This window comes from Cervus elaphus, chromosome 1, assembly GCF_910594005.1.
Source record: "Cervus elaphus chromosome 1, mCerEla1.1, whole genome shotgun sequence".
Taxonomy (NCBI): domain Eukaryota; kingdom Metazoa; phylum Chordata; class Mammalia; order Artiodactyla; family Cervidae; genus Cervus; species Cervus elaphus.
In genome coordinates, this window is record NC_057815.1 from 98631052 (window position 1) to 98649053 (window position 18002).

General features: G+C 56.7%; 1 protein-coding gene across 1 annotated transcript in view; it reads left to right on the top strand.

Annotated features, from left to right (window-relative positions):
* The window catches only part of VPS26B (VPS26, retromer complex component B), an 18193-nt gene extending 305 nt beyond the window's left edge, over positions 1 to 17888 (top strand). The window contains exons 1-6 of the mRNA XM_043914770.1: positions 1 to 66; positions 8101 to 8257; positions 13133 to 13297; positions 14535 to 14710; positions 15723 to 15865; positions 16347 to 17888. The exon at positions 1 to 66 is cut by the window's left edge and continues 305 nt beyond it. Of these exons, the coding sequence (XP_043770705.1) occupies positions 1 to 66; positions 8101 to 8257; positions 13133 to 13297; positions 14535 to 14710; positions 15723 to 15865; positions 16347 to 16493 (854 nt within the window). The 3' untranslated portion in view covers positions 16494 to 17888. The remainder of the gene's footprint in view (positions 67 to 8100; positions 8258 to 13132; positions 13298 to 14534; positions 14711 to 15722; positions 15866 to 16346) is intronic.
* The last annotated feature ends 114 nt before the right edge of the window (positions 17889 to 18002 follow it).

Genomic DNA, 18002 nt, shown 5'->3' on the forward strand with positions numbered 1-18002 from the left:
CTCTCAAGAACCCCAACAAGCGGCTGGAGCATCAGGGGATCAAGGTCGAGTTCATCGGGCAGATCGGTGAGTGCGGGGTCCGCCCCGCCCGGGCCCACCCCCCTGCCGCCTTCGACCCTGACTCCTGACCCTTGACCCCTGACCCAGCCTCTGACCTCCCTCTCCAGACCCCTGGCGCGACCCGAACCCCTGTCCCCGCCCCCTAGCCCCCGCACCCACGGCTGCAATTCCAGACCCCTGCCCCCCCAGCCCCTGGCGCGACCCGAACCCCTGTCCCCTAACCCCCGCACCCACGGCTGCAGTTCCATACCCCCTGTCCCCACTCTGCCCCAGGCCCTGTGACCTGTTGCCCGCCGCCCTGGGTCCGAGCTCCGCGGGCTTGCCTCGGCTTCCTTGCCAGCTGGGCCCGCCTGCAGGTCGTGACAACCACTCCGAGCCCCGCGTGGCCCGCCCACCTCTCTCGTGTCTGTGGCCCACCAGCCTCTTACCGCACCTTCTCTGGGAGCTTGTTTGGGAAAGCATCCCCGCGGGCTCCAGCATCAGCCCTGTGTCCACACACGCTGCATCCCTAAGACTTCTTGATGAGAACAGAGTCTGCGCCACTCTCCTTAAAGAGTGCTCCCAAGCCCCAGATTTAAGTGGTCAAAATTTCCCAAGGCTCTAACAGATTTCAAACACGATTGTTAGCAGTTACAGCTAGACAATAAAAGACAGTAGCAATACAGAAGATTTGGGAGCTGCCAGTCAACAGGGTTGTCTCCAGTTCTGTTTGGACTTTCGTGTTTATTAAAACTCACAGATATTTCTGAAATAGTTTATGGCAGTAGTTCAGGAGTAGGGTCACAGTAAATACCACAGTTGGCTGAAAAGATGTCAGGCAGAGAAATCGTGCCCCATGCCACTGGCCACTCTGGCCCTGTGTGGGGGATTTCCTGGGAACGCTCCTCAGAGGCTCTCTGTCACTCCCTGAGATCCCAGCACAGAATCTGTTCTCCATTTTGCAGAGACAGAAAACACAGGAGCCCTGGGGAAAGGCTGTGTGCTCAGCACTTCAGTGCCCAGCCTGAAGTATTGACTTCTGCTATTTAAGTTAACGGAAATCAGGTCAAAGGCTAGCTAATCCTATAGGAACCCACCCGTTGTTATTTTAAACCCAGAATAAGAGTGGACTCAAGCTGAAGAGTGAGTTTCAGACCCTTTGCTCACTTGCTTCCAGCTTATATAGTGTCCATCAACAGCAGTGCTGTCGACACGGTGGGCCTGCTCATTCTTGGTTGTCGGGGGGTGCATTTCATAGCCTCCCCAGCCTCGACCAGCCAGATGCCAGAAGCACAGAAATGTCTTACATCTGTGGAAACTAAAATCACTCCTGGAAAAGAGCTCCTGGGGATATAGGAGGAACCCAAAGCATTCTTTGCTGGGTGTGAGTAAGGCGATGAAGTTCAGGCCTCCTTAGGTTTAGTGTTTTCACATCAAGGTTTGTGAAAGGTTTTAAGGCTTTAAGGTTGTCAGTGGAGTCCATGGCTCTGCATTAGGAGTGAAGACAGGCACATCTAGCCAGCAACTGTGCCATCATTCGCGGGGGTGACACCTGCCCCGTACGTGAAAGGTAACCAGAGCACCCCCTGCCCCAGCAGTTGTGGAATGGGCTGTGCAGGGACGCTGGCAAGGTCTCCCTCCAGCCCGACTGAAAGGGAGTTGGCTGCCCTGCCTGGTTTCCTGTCCGCTCACATCCCAGAACAGCATCCCTTCTCAGATTTCTCAGAGCCTCTTCTGCTTCCATCGACAGCTCTTCCTGGGCCCCTGAGTCCACCCTGTGGCCTTGGGGAAGCTGTCCCCTCCCTGGGCCTCGGCGCTCTCACCTGTCAGGCAGGAACAGCAACTCTCCCTTGGGAGAACGGTGAGGGGTCTAGAGCCTAGGCTTTGTGCAGTGTGGGGTGTGTGTGCTGGACCCGAGAGACTTTTGTGACCCAGCCTCAGGGCACTGGAGCGAGACTAGTGAGTGAGGTCCCCACACTGCGGTTGTGTGGTTTCTGCTCCCTTGCTTTCCTGACGCTGCATGCAGCGGGCGGGGCTTTGTTCTGGCTCTGAGGTCTGCTATACCAGTGACACGCGGGGTGGTCCTGCCCTGGCCACCTGTGAGAATGCTGATGTCGTTGTGTGCCAGCCACCTTCCTTGTTCATTTCACTCAGAATTTTCTTCTTACGAACCATTGTTAGGTTTGGAAGTGTGTACATCCTGCCTGTGCATTAGGGAGGACAGCCTGGTGTGTGACCAAGGCTGAAGCAGAAGGCTACTTCGGTTACGTAAGGCTCTGTACTGGGCAGACGTCACTAGGGTCTCGTGAGGACTAGAGATCGTTGATGTGTGTGAAGGGCAGGCTCTGGCACTTTTCAACCAAACGCTTATAACCTCTGTTAGGCTGGATCCGGGGGCTGGACCTTTGAAGCGTCAGTCAGCTCTGGTTGCCTTGCTGACTACCCCCAGGATCTCCGTGCCAGGCCAGCCTCACCTGCTGCCTGCCCTGCGTCTCCTCCCAGCAGGAGGGGTCATCCGAGTTCTCGCAGGGACAGCTTTCTGGTGGCCATTGCTTGGGTCCTGTTCAGACCGCAGTCCTCACGGCAGGCTGGCCTGGGCGCAGAGAAGCGCCTGTCAGTCTCGATCCGGGGGCAGGATGCGGTCCCGCATCTGCAGTGTCTGCCAGCCCACTCGCCTGCGGCCCGCTCCAGCAGCTGGGTCTGCACCCACCACTGCCATGTCAGCTTGGACTCACGTCTCCCGAGCCTTTCTGCTCGCCTGAGCTCACCCCCGAGTTCTGTGCCTGGGTCTCTGACTGCCTGCTGAATGCCTGCGGAGACACGGTGGGTTGCCCAAGGACACATCCGAACCAGAACGCTCCTTCTCTCTCTCCCTGCCCCAGCCCCCTCACGGGGAGGCCCCGAGCACCCCTGCCTCCCCTGCGCCCCCAGGGGCTCCCTCCCCCTCCTTGGTGCCGCTGCCCCTGACACCTCTGTGCGGAGCAGTCTCCTGAGAGGCCTTCCTGCCTCTGTTTGCCTTTTCTTTCAGTTCAGTTTCTGTAAGAGCGAACTTTCTAAAAGGCGGTTCTGACACTCTCAGTCCCTTCGTGAACTTCTTGACTCCGTGGGTTGAAGGAGACAGTCATCCAGCTCTTTCCTGAGCTGCCCCTGGTTTTTCCAGATGTGTCTCTCTAACCCTTCACCCAGGCATGTGTTGTTGACTGTTCCCATCAGATGGCTGCGAGATACTCTGCACCTTCTGGAAGAAGAAGGAGCAAAGAGAGGCATGAATAAGTGTCCCCTGTGGTCCATGGGGCTGAGATGCACTTTGTTGGGAAGTCCGTGACTTTCCTTCCAAGAGGCTGGGTTCACAGTGTCACCACACAACAAGTACTATGGCATTTTGTCCCCCGGACACCTTCCAGGACTGGTCCAGTGTGGACTCCACTCTGATCTACACAGAGAGAACCTTACTGAAGAGGGACCATCAAATACTCTTGCTCTTATTTTTATGACTCAGTTGCTCAGTCGTGTCTGACTCTTTGCGACCCCATAAACTGCAGCATGCCGGGCTTCCCTGTCCTTCACCACCTCCTAGAGGTTGCCCAAGTTCATTTCCATTGAGTTGGTGATGCTATACAACCGTCTCATTCCCTGTCTTCCCCTTCTCCTCTTGCCTTCTACCTTTCCCAGCATCAGGGTCTTTTCCAGTGAGTCAGCTGTTCGCATCAGGTGGCCGAAGTATTGGAGTTTCAGCTTCAGCATCAGTCTTGCCAATGAATATTCAGGACTTGATTTCCTTAAGGATGGACTGGTTTGATCTCCTTGCAGTCCAGGAACTCTCAGGAGTCTTCTCTAGCACCACAATTCATAAGCATCAGTTCTTTGGCGCTCAGCTTTCTTTATGGTCAAACTCTCAAATCTCTACATGACTACTGCAAAGACCATAGTTTTGACTAGACGAATCTTTGTTGGCAAGATGATGCCTTTGCTTTTTCATATGCTGTCTAGGATTGTCATGACTTTTCTTCCAAGGAGCAAATGTTTTCTGTTTTCATGGCTGCAGTCACCATCCGCAGTGATTTTGGAGCACATTAAGAGAAAATCTGTCACTGTTTCCCCATCTACTTGCCATGAAGTGATGGGACTGGATGCCATGATCTTGGTTTTTTGAAAGTTGAGCTTTAAGCCAGCTTTTTCACTCTCCTCTTTCACTTTCATCAGGAGGCTCTTTAGTTCCTATTCACTTTCTGCCATAAGGGTGGTATCATCTACATATCTGCGGTTATTGATATTTCTCCTGGCAGTCTTGATTCCAGCTTGTGATTCATCCAGCCTGGCATTTCACATGATATACTCTGCATATAAGTTAAATAAGCAGGGTGATAATATACAGCCTTGATGTACTCCTTTCCCAATTTGGAACCAGTCTGTTCCATGTCTGGTTCTAACTATTGCTTCTTGACCTGCATACAGATTTCTTAGGAGGCAGGTAAGGTGGTCTGGTATTCCTATCTCTTGGAAGATTTTTCCAGTTTACGTGATCCACACAGTCCAAAGACTTTAGCATAGTCAGTGAAGCAGATGTTTTTCTGGAACTCTTTTGCTTTCTTTATGAGCCAATGAATGTTGACAGTTTGATCTTTGGTTTTTCTACCTTTTCTAAACCTTGTGTATCTTGTATATCTGGAAGATTTTGATTCAAGTACTGCTAAAGCCTAGCTTGAAGGATTTTCAGCATAACTTTACTAGCATGGGAAATGAGCACAATTGTGCGGTAGTTTGAGCATTCTTCGGCACTGCCCTTCTTTGGGATTGGAATGAACACAGACCTTTTTCAGTCCTGTGGCCACTGCTGAGTTTTCCAGATTTACTGACCTGTTGAGTGCAGTTCTTTAACAGCATCATCATCAACAGCATTCAGGATCTGAAGTAGGTCGGCCTGAACTTCACCACCTGCACTAGCTTCTTTGGTAGCAGTTATTCCTAAGGCCCACTTGACTTCACACTCCAGGATGTCTGGCTCTAGGTGAGTGACCACACTATCATGGTTATCTGGGTCATTAAGACCTTCTTTGTTTAGTTCTTCTGTGTCAATACATACACCTCTTCTTAATCTCTTTTCCCTCTGTTGGGTCCATACTGTTTCTGTCCTTTATTGAGCCCATCTTTACATGAAATGGTCCCTTGGTATCTCTAATGTTCTTAAAGAACATTGCACTCCAAAGCAGAGAGCTACCCTCGGGATCTGAGTTTTTAAAAGTAAAGCCCCCGGGTAAGCCAAAGCCCATCAGCCCGGCGGGCCTGTGGTGAGCACCCAGGGGGCTGCTGCACTTAATGCATGAAGCCAGGAACGCGCAGTGAGAGGTACGCAGACTCTCACCAGTTAAGGAGCTGCTGCAGAGATGCCTGCAGGCACCAGAGGTGTCATGGCCCACAGGTTTACCAGGCATGGGGGGCCTGGGGGACGTGTGAGCCAGAATCCTGAGCAGAAGGCAGGATGGAGCTTATGCCCCTGGAAAGAAGCTGGGTGGGCCCGGGGGTCTCCCAGCCACGTGAAGCCTGGCCCCGCAGGTCTCGGGGCGGCTCTTGGGGGGCCTGTGACGCAGATGCAGCCAGTATGGCATCCTTCTATCCACAGTGGCAGCTCCCCCTCAGCCTCTGGTGGCAGGTTTCGGGGTAAGCATCCTGCCTGCAGCGGTCGCTTCCTCCTGATGGGCTGAGACCGGGACGTTACCTTGGGAAAGGACCAGGTGGTTCCTTCTCCTGGCATGAGATGACTGGTCCCTGCGGGCTTCGGAGGCTGAGAAGCGCCCAGGGTGCCTCGGGGAGAAAGTAGCCGTTGACAGTCGCTTTAGGGCCCCAACCGAGAACAGCCGTGGGTTTTCTGTTTTAGTTTATGCGAGAACCCAAAGTTTCCAGCAGATAGCAAAGGACGGCTACTCTTTCTGACCCTTTGGCCCACATTAAAGCACACATTGAAAGGCACAGTCAGGCCCCACTCAGACTACACACTGGCTGCTCTTCCATGACATTTGGGGGTGGGGGATCGTGGGGAGGATCTGTACCCCAGGCAGGCAGCCGCCCCCTCCCCCCACCGGGGGTCCCGGCCCAGCCAGGCCCCCCTCCTGGGAGCCTGCACACACTGTGGCACTGTGGGTCCTGCTCTGGTTTCTCTCTCGTGTTGCCTTTGGGCTGTGTGGTCACATTTGTGTGTCCTGGCGTCCTGCTCTTCACGCCGGCATTTCCCACGTACAGTCCTCAGACACTGGGCTTTGCTCCACCTGCTGCTGTCCCCTGAAACCACGGCAGAGCTCAGCTTGGCACCCGAGACACCCAGCTCCCCAGCTGAGGGCTCCATCCGTTCTGGTCAGCAGAGGCTCCTGTGGTGAAGGACCAGCACGAGGCAGAGGACAGGTCCCTGGCCGGTGGCCCCGTTCCCCCGGCCCCTGTGCATCCCCCCCTCCCCCGTTGAGGGCACCCTGCCCCCACAGCCGTGCCCGGATGATCTGCGTTGCCCCGCATGTGGCAGGCTCGCAGCCCGCTGCTGACACCTGGCCTGGGGGAGCAGGTGGGTTATTGGTGACCTAAGGTGGATCCAGGTATAACGGGGGATCAGCAGCAAACTGTGATCACAGGGCACTTCGTGCAGAAGTAGTGGTGCTGGCTGGGCCTGACCTCACTGCAGCTCCCTGTGATGTGGATGCTGCCCCGCCGCCTGGGAGAACAGGCTCCGTGGGGCGGATCTGTCGAGGCCAGGGCCCAGGGCAGCCGGCCCGAGAGGTCCCTGGAAGCTGCGCTTTCCCCCCAAGCGCCCCCGTGGCAGGCCTGGTTGCCGTGTTGGCTCTGGGAGGCAGGAGATCTGGCCTCTCGACTCCAAGAAGGCTTCGATCGTCTGGGGCTTAAGGCCTTTGCTGTCTGGGGTCTGCCCAGCCCCTCATGCTCAGGCTGTCCCTGAGAGAGCCAGCCGAGAGGTGCAGGCCAGGCCTGGCGGGCGGTGGTCCCGGCCATACCACCCTGTGGCCCTGCCCCCGTGTCCAGGCAGCCAGCAGCAGACGCGGTGAGAGCATGCGTCCCGCCAACCTGTCCTGTCCTGCTCAGGCTGCTGTGGGGAGGCGGGGCAGGTCTTGACTGTGATGGGGCCACGTGGAATCGGTCGGTAGTCAGTGCCCCCACTGCACAGCTGGGGACTGGGGGCACCAGGAGCCGGGGCCTGGGAGCGCCGGGAGCCGGGGTCTGGGGCCTTGTCTCCAGCAGCCACCCCGGAGCACAGTTCACCACTTGAGCAGCAGCCTGATGTGGGCGCAGACCGCCCGGGACACGTGGGTGACATGACTCAGGACAGCCACCCAGCAGGTGTCTGAGAGGACAGAGAGTGTGCAGTAGGCCTTCTCGGAGGGCAGTCCCTGGACAAGCAGCAGTCTGTTGGGATGTCCATCCTGAGTCCCACCCAGGCCCCAGAATCGTAGATATTGGGGGGGGTGGGTGCCAGCTGTCTGTGCCTAAGCACAGCCTCAGGGGTCCTGGTGCTCACAGGAGTCCAGGGACTGTGGCCGAGACTGGGGTAGCCTGACAGCCCCTCCGGCGGCGGGCCGCGTGGACCCGGCTCCAAGTCCTCACCTGGTCCCGCCCCGTGCTCACCCCTGATCTCTCGGGGCCCAGGAGCAGACACAGCCCAGCAGGGGAACTGAGGTGCTGGGCCTGGCCCCGCCCCGCCGCGCCTCAGTTTCCTTGTCTGTTAAACGCGTGACAGGCCCACCCAGCCACTCAGGTTGCCGTGAGGATGGTATGACTGAGTGACGGAGTCAAGCACGCTTCCCACAGTTAGGAATCGCTTTAACTATGTAAAGGGATGTGATGTTTCAGTGGTGGTCCCCCCCCCCCGTGTCCCCTGGGTGCTGCCCCGGGACAGGGTCTCCACAGAGCTCAGGGTGTTTGTGTGCAGGGCTGCCGTACGGGGCGAGAAGAGGGGGTCGTGAAGCAATGTGCAGCTCCGCGGCTGGGAGGGGTGCTTCCGCAGCGGGCCCCTGCCGCCCTCCGTAGGCCACGCTCCGGTAGCAGAGGTCTCCGCTCTCCCCGCAGAGCTCTACTATGACCGCGGCAACCACCATGAGTTCGTGTCCCTGGTGAAGGACCTGGCCCGGCCCGGAGAGGTCACCCAGTCACAGGCTTTTGACTTCGAGTTCACCCACGTGGAGAAGCCCTACGAGTCCTACACCGGGCAGAACGTGAAGCTGCGGTAAGGGACGTGACTCCTTCTCCTCCGGCTCTGCACACGCAGGGATGTGGGCCTGCACTCTGTCACATGAGAAGGGGGTCACAGATTTGGATTCTTTTTTAAATTTATGTTTGACTGCGCCGGGGCGTCACTGTTGCCAGCGGGTTTTCTCTAGCTGTGGGGAGCTGGGGCTTCTCTCTAGTTTCGGTGCTCTGGCTTCTCATTGCAGTGACTTCTCTTGTTGTGGCGCACAGGATTAGTTGACCTGAGGCATGTGGACTCTTCCTGGACGAGGAATCGAACCCATGTCCCCTGCAGTGGCAAGCAGATTCTTAACCACTGGACCACCAGGGCAGTCCCAGATTTGGATTATGATCCCAGACCCGTCCTCTGCATCTTTTGGGACAGGAGAGAATAAAATGTAGCACAGTGTGAGAAGCTTTAGAACAGGGATACACACCTTTTAAGTACAGGCAATGGTTTTCCTTGTTTCAGTCTTGAAAACTGAAGGTAGGCACTGATTCCAGGGCCTCTGGGCTGTGTGATGTCACTTGGACTTCTGGCTCCAAGTCGTGGTCATCACCTGGGGCCTGCATGGGGGACAACATGGGCTCTGGGGAGGCCTCCCCTCTCCCCTCAGAAGAGAGACTGCAGGCTCTTCTTTTCCAGCCTTTGCAGGGAGTCCAGATGCTGACAGTGCCCCATTCAGCAGCGCTCTGTGACTGCTCTCGGAGGAGGCAGCAACAGCAAGCACTGTCTAGTTGTCAGTTAAACTGGGCCAGGGGCTTATTGTGATTTAATGTGACGCTCTGCAGTAGATTCCTCATCAGTTCAGTCGCTCACTCATGTCAGGCTCTTTGCAACTCCATGAACCACAGCACGCCAGGCCTCCCTGTCCATCACCAACTCCCAGAGTCCATCCAAACCCATGTCCATCAAGTCAGTGATGCCATCCAACCATCTCATCCTCTGTCGTCCCCTTCTCTTCCTGCCCTCAATCTTTCCCAGCATCAGGGTCTTTTCCAATGAGTCAGCTTTTCGCATCAGGTGGCCAAAGTATTGGCGTTTCAGCTTCAACATCAGTCCTTCCAATGAATACCCAGGACTGATCTCATTTAGGATGGACTGGTTGGATCTCCTTGCAGTCCAAGGGACTCTCAAGAGTCTTCTCCAAAACCACAGTTCAAAAGCATCAATTCTTCAATGCTCAGCTTTCTTTGTAGTCCAACTGTCACATCCATACATGACCATTGGAAAAACCATAGCCTTGACTAGATGGACCTTTGTTGGCAAAATAATGTCTGTGCTTTTTCATATGCTGTCTAGGTTGGTCACAACTTTCCTTCCAAGGAGTAAGCGTCTTTTAATTTCATGGCTGCAGTCACCATCTGCAGTGATTTTGGAGCCCACAAAAATAAAGTCAGCCACTGTTTCCACTGTTTCTCCATCTGTTTGCCATGAAGTGATGAGACCAGATGCCATGATCTTAGTTTTCTGAATGTTGAGCTTTAAGCCAACTTTTTCACTCTCTTCTTTCACTTTCATCAAGAGGCTCTTTAGTTCCTCTTCACTTTCTGCCATAAGGGTGGTGTCATCTGCGTATCTGAGGTTATTGATATTTCTCCTGGCAATCTTGATTCCAGCTTTTGCTTCCTCCAGCCCGGCGTTTCTCATGATGTACTCTGCGTATAAGTTAAATGAGCAGGGTGACAATATACAGCCTTGACGTACTCCTTTCCCGATTTGGAACCAGTCTGTTGTTCCATGTCCAGTTCTAACTGTTGCCTCCTTACCTGCATATAGGTTTCTCAAGAGGCAGGTCAGGTGGTCTGGTATTCCCATCTCTTTCAGAATTTTCCACAGTTTATTGTGATCCACACAGTCAAAGGCTTTGGCATAGTCAATAAAGCAGAAATAGATGTTTTTCTGGAACTCTCTTGCTTTTTCGATGATACATCGGATGTTGGCAATTTAATCGCTGGTTCCTCTGCCTTTTCTAAACCCAGTTTGAACATCTGGAAGTTCACATTCACGTATTGCTGAAGCCTGGCTTGGAGAATTTTAAGCATTACTTTACTAGTGTGTGAGGTGAGTGCAATTGTGCGGTAGTTGGAGCATTCTTTGGCATTGCCCTTCTTTGGGATTGGAATGAAAACTGACCTTTTCCAGTCCTGTGGCCACTGCTGAGTTTTCCAGATTTGCTTGCATATTGAGTGCAGCACTTTCACAGCGTCATCTTTCAGGATTTGAAAAAGCTTAACTGGAATTCCATCACCTCCACTAGCTTTGCTCGTAGTGATGCTTCCTAAGGCCCACTTGACTTCACATTCCAGGATGTCTGGCTCTAGGTGAGTGATTACACCATCGTGATTATCTGGGTCATGAAGATCTTTTTTGTACAGTTCTTCTGTGTATTCTTGCCACCTCTTCTTAATATCGTCTGCTTCTGTTAGGTTCCCACCATCTCTGTCCTTTATTGAGCCCATCTTTGCGTGAAATGTTCCCTTGGTATCTCTAATTTTCTTGAAGAGATGCTAGTCTTTCCCATTCTGTTGTTTTCCTCTATTTCTTTGCATTGATCGCTGAGGAAGGCGTTCTTATCTCTCCTGGCTAGTCTTTGGAACTCTGCATTCAAATGGGAATATCTTTCCTTTTCTCCTTTGCTTTTCACTTCTCTTCTTTTCACAGCTATTTGTAAGGCCTCCTCAGTCATTTTGCTTTTTTGCATTTCTTCTTCTTGGGGATGGTCTTGATTCCTGTCTCTTGTACAATGTCACGAACCTCCATCCATAGTTCATCAGGCACTCTGTCTATCAGATCTAGTCCCTTAAATCTATTTCTCACTTCCATTGTATAGTCATAAGAGATTTGATTTAGGTCATACCTGAATGGTCTAGTGGTTTTCCCTACTTTCTTCAATTTCAGTCTGAATTTGGCAATAAGGAATTTGTGATCTGAGCCACAGTCAACCCTCGGTCTTGTTTTTGCTGACTGCATAGAGCTTCTCCATCTTTGGCTGCAAAGACTATAATCAGTCTGATTTCAGTGTCGACCATCTGGTGATGTCCATGTGTAGAGTCTTCTCTTGCGTTGTTGGAAGAGGCTGTTTGCTATGACCAGTGTGCTCACTTGGAAGAACTCTATTAGACTTTGCCCTGCTTCATTCTGTACTCCAAGGCCAAATTTGCTTGTTACTCCAGGTGTTTCTTGACTTCCTACTTTTGCATTCCAGAGCCCTATAATGAAAAGGACATCTCTTTTGGGTGTCAGTTCTAGAAGGTTTTGTAGGTCTTCATAGAACTGTTCAACTTCAGTTTCTTAGGTGTTACTGGTCGGGGCATAGACTTGAAATACCATGATATTGAATAGCTTGCCTTTGAAACGAACAGAGATCATTCTGTCGTTTTTGAGACTGCATCCAAGTACTGCATTTTGGACTCTTTTGTTGACCTATGATGGCTACTCCGTTTCTTCTAAAGGATTCCTACCCATAGTAATAGATATTAATGGTCATCTGAGTTAAATTCACCCATTCCAGTCCATCTTAGTTCGCTGAGTCCTAGAATGCCTATGTTCACTCTTGTCAGCTCCTGTGTCAGAAAGCTGTTGAAAACAGTATGGCAGTTCCTCAAAATATTAAAAATAAAACTACCAAATGATTGATCAATTCCACTTCTATGTATAAATCCAAAAGGAGTGAAAGCAAGGACTCAAAGCAGGTTCAAGTGCTCTCACGTTTAGTAGCAGCATCCCCAGTCACCACAAAGTGGATGTGACCCCAGCATCCATCAGCAGATGAGTGGGTGAGCGCCATGTGTGTCCACGTGGCAGAAGAGTGCTCGGCCTTGAATGGGAAGCAGACCCTGACCCCTGCTACGGCTGGGAGGAGCCTTGAGAACCTCGTGCGCAGTGAGAGGCACCTGTGTTCCTGTGGCGGGCAGCTCGGGCAGGGTGGTGAAGACAGCCAGGCGAAGCGTGGGGCTGCGGAGGAAGCTGCAGGCTCGAGCAGGACCCTGGACAGCGGTCTCTGGGAGTGTGCTCTGGGGACTGATGACTCTGGGACTGGTTAGAAGCTCAGGAGGAAGGCTTAGCTGGAGAGAGACTGGATCTGTGGAGAAAGGTGGGAAGTTGCAGGATTGAGATGTTGGACAGTGGTTCTCTACCAAGGGTCCTGTGTCAGTCCTTCAGGGCAGTGTCTCCTCTCTCTCACGGGTGCCGGGCCCCTTGGCCCAGCTGGATGCTGTCCAGGTTCACACCTCTCCTCCTCTGCTGCTCTGCTTCTGAGGCCGACTCTCCCTGAAGGCCCCTCTCCCCGCAGCACCGGGTTGCGGCCTCTGGCTGACACTCTGCACGCGCTCTAGTTTCCCCTCGAGTGGCTGTCTCCCCGGGCACAGGGGTTGGGGGACCGCGAGTTGCCTGTGACTCCATCTCTGCGTCCTAGGTCTCGTAATAAACGCTGTGGGGACTTGCTGACCTGGTTTCTCCATCACCTCTTCCTGTCACTGAACTGTGGGGGACTTGAAACATGCTCACTCATGGAGTAATGTCAGGTAGACAGCGTGCAGACCTAACAGTACATGATCCCTCCTGAAGAGCCAGGAGGAGCTGCAGAGATAAAAGCTGCACACAGTGCCTGGCAGGTGGTGGTGAGGCTGCTCTTGGGGTCCAGCCCCTCTGGTTCCCGGGCTGGGCTCGGGAGTGGCTGGGGAAGGGCCTCTGAGCTCCCTGCAGCTATAATAGCAGGATCATGTCTTGGTTCGTCTCTGCCGGGAGGGGGTGCCCAGAGGCGACTGGTCAGAGGAATCAAAGCCGCAGAAGCCAACTTGGCCAGGGGTTCTCGGGACAGCGGCGGGTGAGTAAGCCCAGGTCCCTTCGCTGCTTGCCCACCTCCCACAGGTACTTCCTCCGGGCCACCATCAGCCGCCGTCTGAATGACGTCGTCAAGGAGATGGACATCGTGGTGCACACGCTGAGCACGTACCCCGAGCTGAACTCCTCCATCAAGATGGAGGTCGGCATTGAAGACTGTCTGCACATCGAGTTTGAGTACAACAAGTCCAAGTGAGTGGCGGACGGCTGGTGCCTGAGGGGGAGGGCATGCAGGACTTGATTTTAACTGACCAGAACATTTTAGACCGCACGTGCTGTTACAGCGTCAAAATACCTCAGTGCTTGTAAACTGCAGAACTCACTGACCGTTCAAAACCTACCACGAGCATCTTTCTTTTTAATGTAGTACATTCCTGAAAATGCTTGAAAATTGTATATTCAAGTCACAGAACTAAAAAAGCCCCCGCATCGCTAATGAGCGTCTCTGGGTGGGGCGGCCTCGCCTCAGACCTGCTGGCCTCCAGAGGCTCGGGGTGGGGGCTGCCTGGGCGGTCCTCCTGAGGACTGGGGACACAGGGCCTCCTAGGACTGGTGATAACCGCTGCACTTCCCCCGCCCCCCCACCCCGGCTATGGGAGGGGCCCCACCCCTGGGAGGGACCCTTTGCCTTCTCCTCACAGTCCCAGGGCTCGCAGGCCTTCCCAGGACGGAGCCCCCAGAGTGCTGCCCAGCAGCACCCCAGCCACCTGGTGTAGGGGGGTGCCACCTCGTAGAAACGCAAGCAGCCGCCAGCCAGCAGTGTGGTGAAGACCAAGCTGAGCAGGAGACGGGCATGCCTAAGGCTGGACGGGCACACTGGGCCCTGCCCGCAGAGCAGGCTGCGCCCAGCACACGTGCCCACCGTCCCCCCAGGAAGCTGGGGGGCAGACGGGGCCAGATGCGGGCAGGCCCCCAGCCTGGGGCTAGGCCCCGGCCTGCACCCTGAGTCTGTCACGTGGTCTGTCCTCCACTCTGGTCGGGGCCTGCGTCCTCAGCCCCTGCCCCCAGCTCCCATCCTCTTCCCTAGCTTCACTCGGAAGGTTTGCTCTCTGTGGCCACACCGGGTGCAGACCAGCCCCGCTGCTGACTGACCAGGGAGGGCCCAGCTCCCAGACGCCAGAGGAAGACCAGGACCTGGTCCCTACTCCTGGTGGGTCAGCCTCTCACCCCAGAGCCTCTGAAGTACATGCTAGTTACAGCACCGAGCAAGGGTGACAGGGACCCGTTCTGAGTCGTGTGCGGGACGGCTGTGGGAGTGATACTGGCTGCAGCGCAGGGCGTCGGAATCCACTCCGTGGGCAGTCTGGAGGAACGTGGGCCCACGTGGCCTCAACTCTCCTGGCCCACCACCCCCAGGCAGGCGGCACCCTCTCTCGATCCAAGAGGCCTGTCCCATCCGGAGCCGCACCTCTTGGCTTCGTCTCTGCAGGTACCACCTGAAGGACGTCATCGTGGGGAAGATCTACTTCCTGCTGGTACGGATCAAGATCAAGCACATGGAGATAGACATCATCAAGCGGGAGACGACCGGCACGGGCCCCAATGTGTACCACGAGAACGACACCATCGCCAAGTACGAGATCATGGATGGCGCACCCGTGAGAGGTGAGCTTTCCAGGCTGGGGCGTCGGGGCTACCGTCGCGGCCGGGGGCTGTGAGCCTGTGCTGCCTCCGCTTGCACTGTCCTTGCCCCTGGGGGAGCAAAACGGTCCTTCCTGATAGTTCCCGCGCCAGGCTGACAAAGGCAGGCTCTGGGCTGCCTGGCCAAGTGGACACCCTGACGGCACTCCCTGCTGCCGCGCCCTCTAGGATGAGTGGAGCAGGAGCTGGTGCGACCCTGGTGGCTACTGGGAGGAGCAATTGTTCGGATTCGTTGTTGGCACTGCAGCTGCCGACGGTCTGTTTTCACGTGGACGTGCTGGGTGCCTCCAGGGCCTCACTCAGCTCTCCCAGTCCCCACCCCGCGGGAGGAGGGCTCACGGCTTCTCAGGGCCTTGGCCTCCCGATTGGGGTCTTCGGGGCAGCACTGGGTCATCCTGCCCGCTGGCTCCATCGTGTCCCCAGCCACGCAGCAGGCCAGGCTTGCCCTCCCTGGGGCACCGTGGGGCCTGTGAGCCACGCAGGGTGACGCAGGCTCCATGGCTTTGTGCTTGCTCAGTGGAGCTCTGTCCTGATTTTGTTCTGCTTGGCTGAGGAAGGCACCATGTTAGAGGTGGAAGGGATCTGAGATACCATATAGCCTGATTCCCTCACTTTCCGGGTGAGAACACGAGGGTCCAGGGATAGCAGAGACCCACCAGAGCTCGGTGGGGAGAGCTGGGGCCCGCCAGTCTCGGGGAGCATGGGGTGAGCCAGGCCAATCGGGGCGGGGGAGCTCACACTGGAATCGCTGGGGAAGACCATGCGCTAGCTAGGGTGGGACCGCTGGCCCTTACAGCGCAGCTGCTAGACTCGTATGCTGGTAAGAGTCCGAGCTGCTCACCTGGCGTCCTGTGGTTGCCACTCTGCCACCTGGTCTTGGCGGGCCTCAGCCAAGAGGAGACGAGCGGGCCTGGCCCATCAGCGGGCGGCGGGCGGGGCGCCTGCCCTGCCCCCCTGACCCCTCCTGGCCCTGCAGGAGAGTCCATCCCCATCCGCCTCTTCCTGGCGGGCTACGAGCTCACACCCACCATGCGGGACATCAACAAGAAGTTCTCGGTGCGCTACTACCTCAACCTGGTGCTCATCGACGACGAGGAGCGGCGCTACTTCAAGCAGCAGGTGGGGGCAGGGGGCAGGGCTGCTGCGGGCGGAGGGGCGGGGCCGCGCGCGCGAGCGGGGCCGGGGCGTGGGCGAGGGCGAGCTGGTGGGTGTCTATGCCGCTTGGTTCAACCCGAGCGGCCAGGAAGGTGTCTGTGCCTCCTGGTTCACCCTGAGCCCCGCGGCCGGAACTGGGTCCCAGTTGACACCAGAGCCGGTCTCCTCGAGCCCAGCCCCCGTGGCTGCTCCGCCTTCCAGGCCCCATGGTCAGCAGGAGCCCCGAGGCCCCAAGGGATGGACAGCTGCTTGTTGGCGGGAGACCAGGAGGGCCTTTGCCTAAGAGTCCCTGGGACCCTCCCCAGGCCTCCCCTCACATGCCCCTCCCCATGTGCCGCCCGCCCCCTAAGACTCCCCAGGCCCCTCTCACTTGCTGACCCCCATTGCCGCCTGCCCCCCTAAGACTCCCCAGACCCCCTCACGTGCCGTTCCCGCCACCCTGCAGGAGGTGGTGCTGTGGCGGAAGGGTGACATCGTCCGGAAGAGCATGTCCCACCAGGCGGCCATCGCCTCCCAGCGCTTCGAGGGCACGACACCCCTGGGGGAGGCACGAACCCCCGGCCCACTGTCCGACGGCGGCAGCAGACAGTAGGCCCAGGGCGGGGAAGTGGCTGGGGCGGGGTATCGACTGCTGACCCGCGCTTGCAGCCTGAAAAGAAACCATGTCTTTGACGTAAATCCTTTTTCCTGAAGAACCTGAGGGGCTGGGGTTGGGAGGCAGGGTGTCCAGGACCCTGTGCCCGACAGGGGCGCGGGGAGAGGAGGGGTGTCCCTGGGGAGCTGACTGTGGGGCTGCAGAGGGCTCGGCTGTCAGAGGGGCTCAGGCCAGGAGCTGCCACGGGAGTCTGGACGTGGTGCTTTGGCGCCTCCACAGGCCGCCATCGTCCTCCTCCGACTCCCAAGCATGGTCGTCCTGGACCAGATGGGGTCTGTGGCACCTCTGGCCCCTGCCCCCCAGGCCCAGAGACACCAGGGCCCATGTGGCACGTGGACAGCAACAGGGAGAACTCAGTGGTCGTGCGCGGCGCGGTGGCCCTGGACACCCAGGAGCAGAGGCTCTTGGTCCCTGCTGTCCATCTCATTCCCTGGGACCAGGGCTTGGTCTGACCCCTAGAAGGTCTGCGCTCACCATGGGGGCCGCAGGGGGGCGGGCCTCCCGAGCCGCTGTCCGCCCCTGCAGCTTGGGACCAGGGGTGTTCTGTGTACGTGGGTGCTCGCCACGCCAGAGGGGGTCTTCTGCGGCCGCACCACGCCTGGGCCTGTCATGTTAAGGGTGTGGCTGTCTGTCCTGTCTCCTGGTCTCTTCTCTTCTAGGAAGACTAGGCAGACCCCCGAGGTCAGCAGGTACTATGCAGTCGGGGGTCTGGGTTCTCTGTCTTCTGGGAGGCAGAGGGTTTGTTCTGTATCGTCTTTATAGGGATTCCTTTTCCTTGGAAATGGGGGCAGCTGTGGGCCCCGGACTGGGCAGGGCTTGTGGGTCAGAGCCAGACTGGAGAGGGGCGTTAGGGCAGCATCGGGAAGAGCGCCAGCACTGGGGGCAGGAGAGCCCGGCAAGGGCAGGTGGTCCCCCGGCTGGCCCACGGTTCCGGAGGGCAGAACAGCACCCCTTAGCTTTTCCCGAGCATGAGCCGAGCCCTGGGGCCCCCGGGGCAGCCTGTACCGTGACCACTAGGACCGCCCACCCGCCCTCTGCCCCCAGCCAGCCGCGCCGACACCCATCCTCTGAGGGAGCCAGAGTGCGGCCGCTTCCGTCCTCTGCCTGCTGGTCCTCTGCCTCTGCGCCAGGCAAGTGCAGGGAGGCGGCTAGGGCCCAGCAGAGCGGAGGGACCAGACAGGCAGCGTGGCCTGGGGTTGAGCCGCTGCGCATACCGGTTTCTCGCTGTGTGTCTTTACAGTGGCTGTGTTTTAAACAAAGCTGTTTCAGATGTGTGTCTGATTAAAGTGAGTCCCTGGGCTGGCCCGATCCACGGTCTTCGTGCCCACGGTCCACCAGGCTCTGTGGTGTCTTCATTGCCCCGCCGCACGTGCCACTCCGGCCCACGACACCTGGCCCCCCCACGCCTGTGGCCCCAGGTGAACAGTGATGCCCACGTTGTTAATG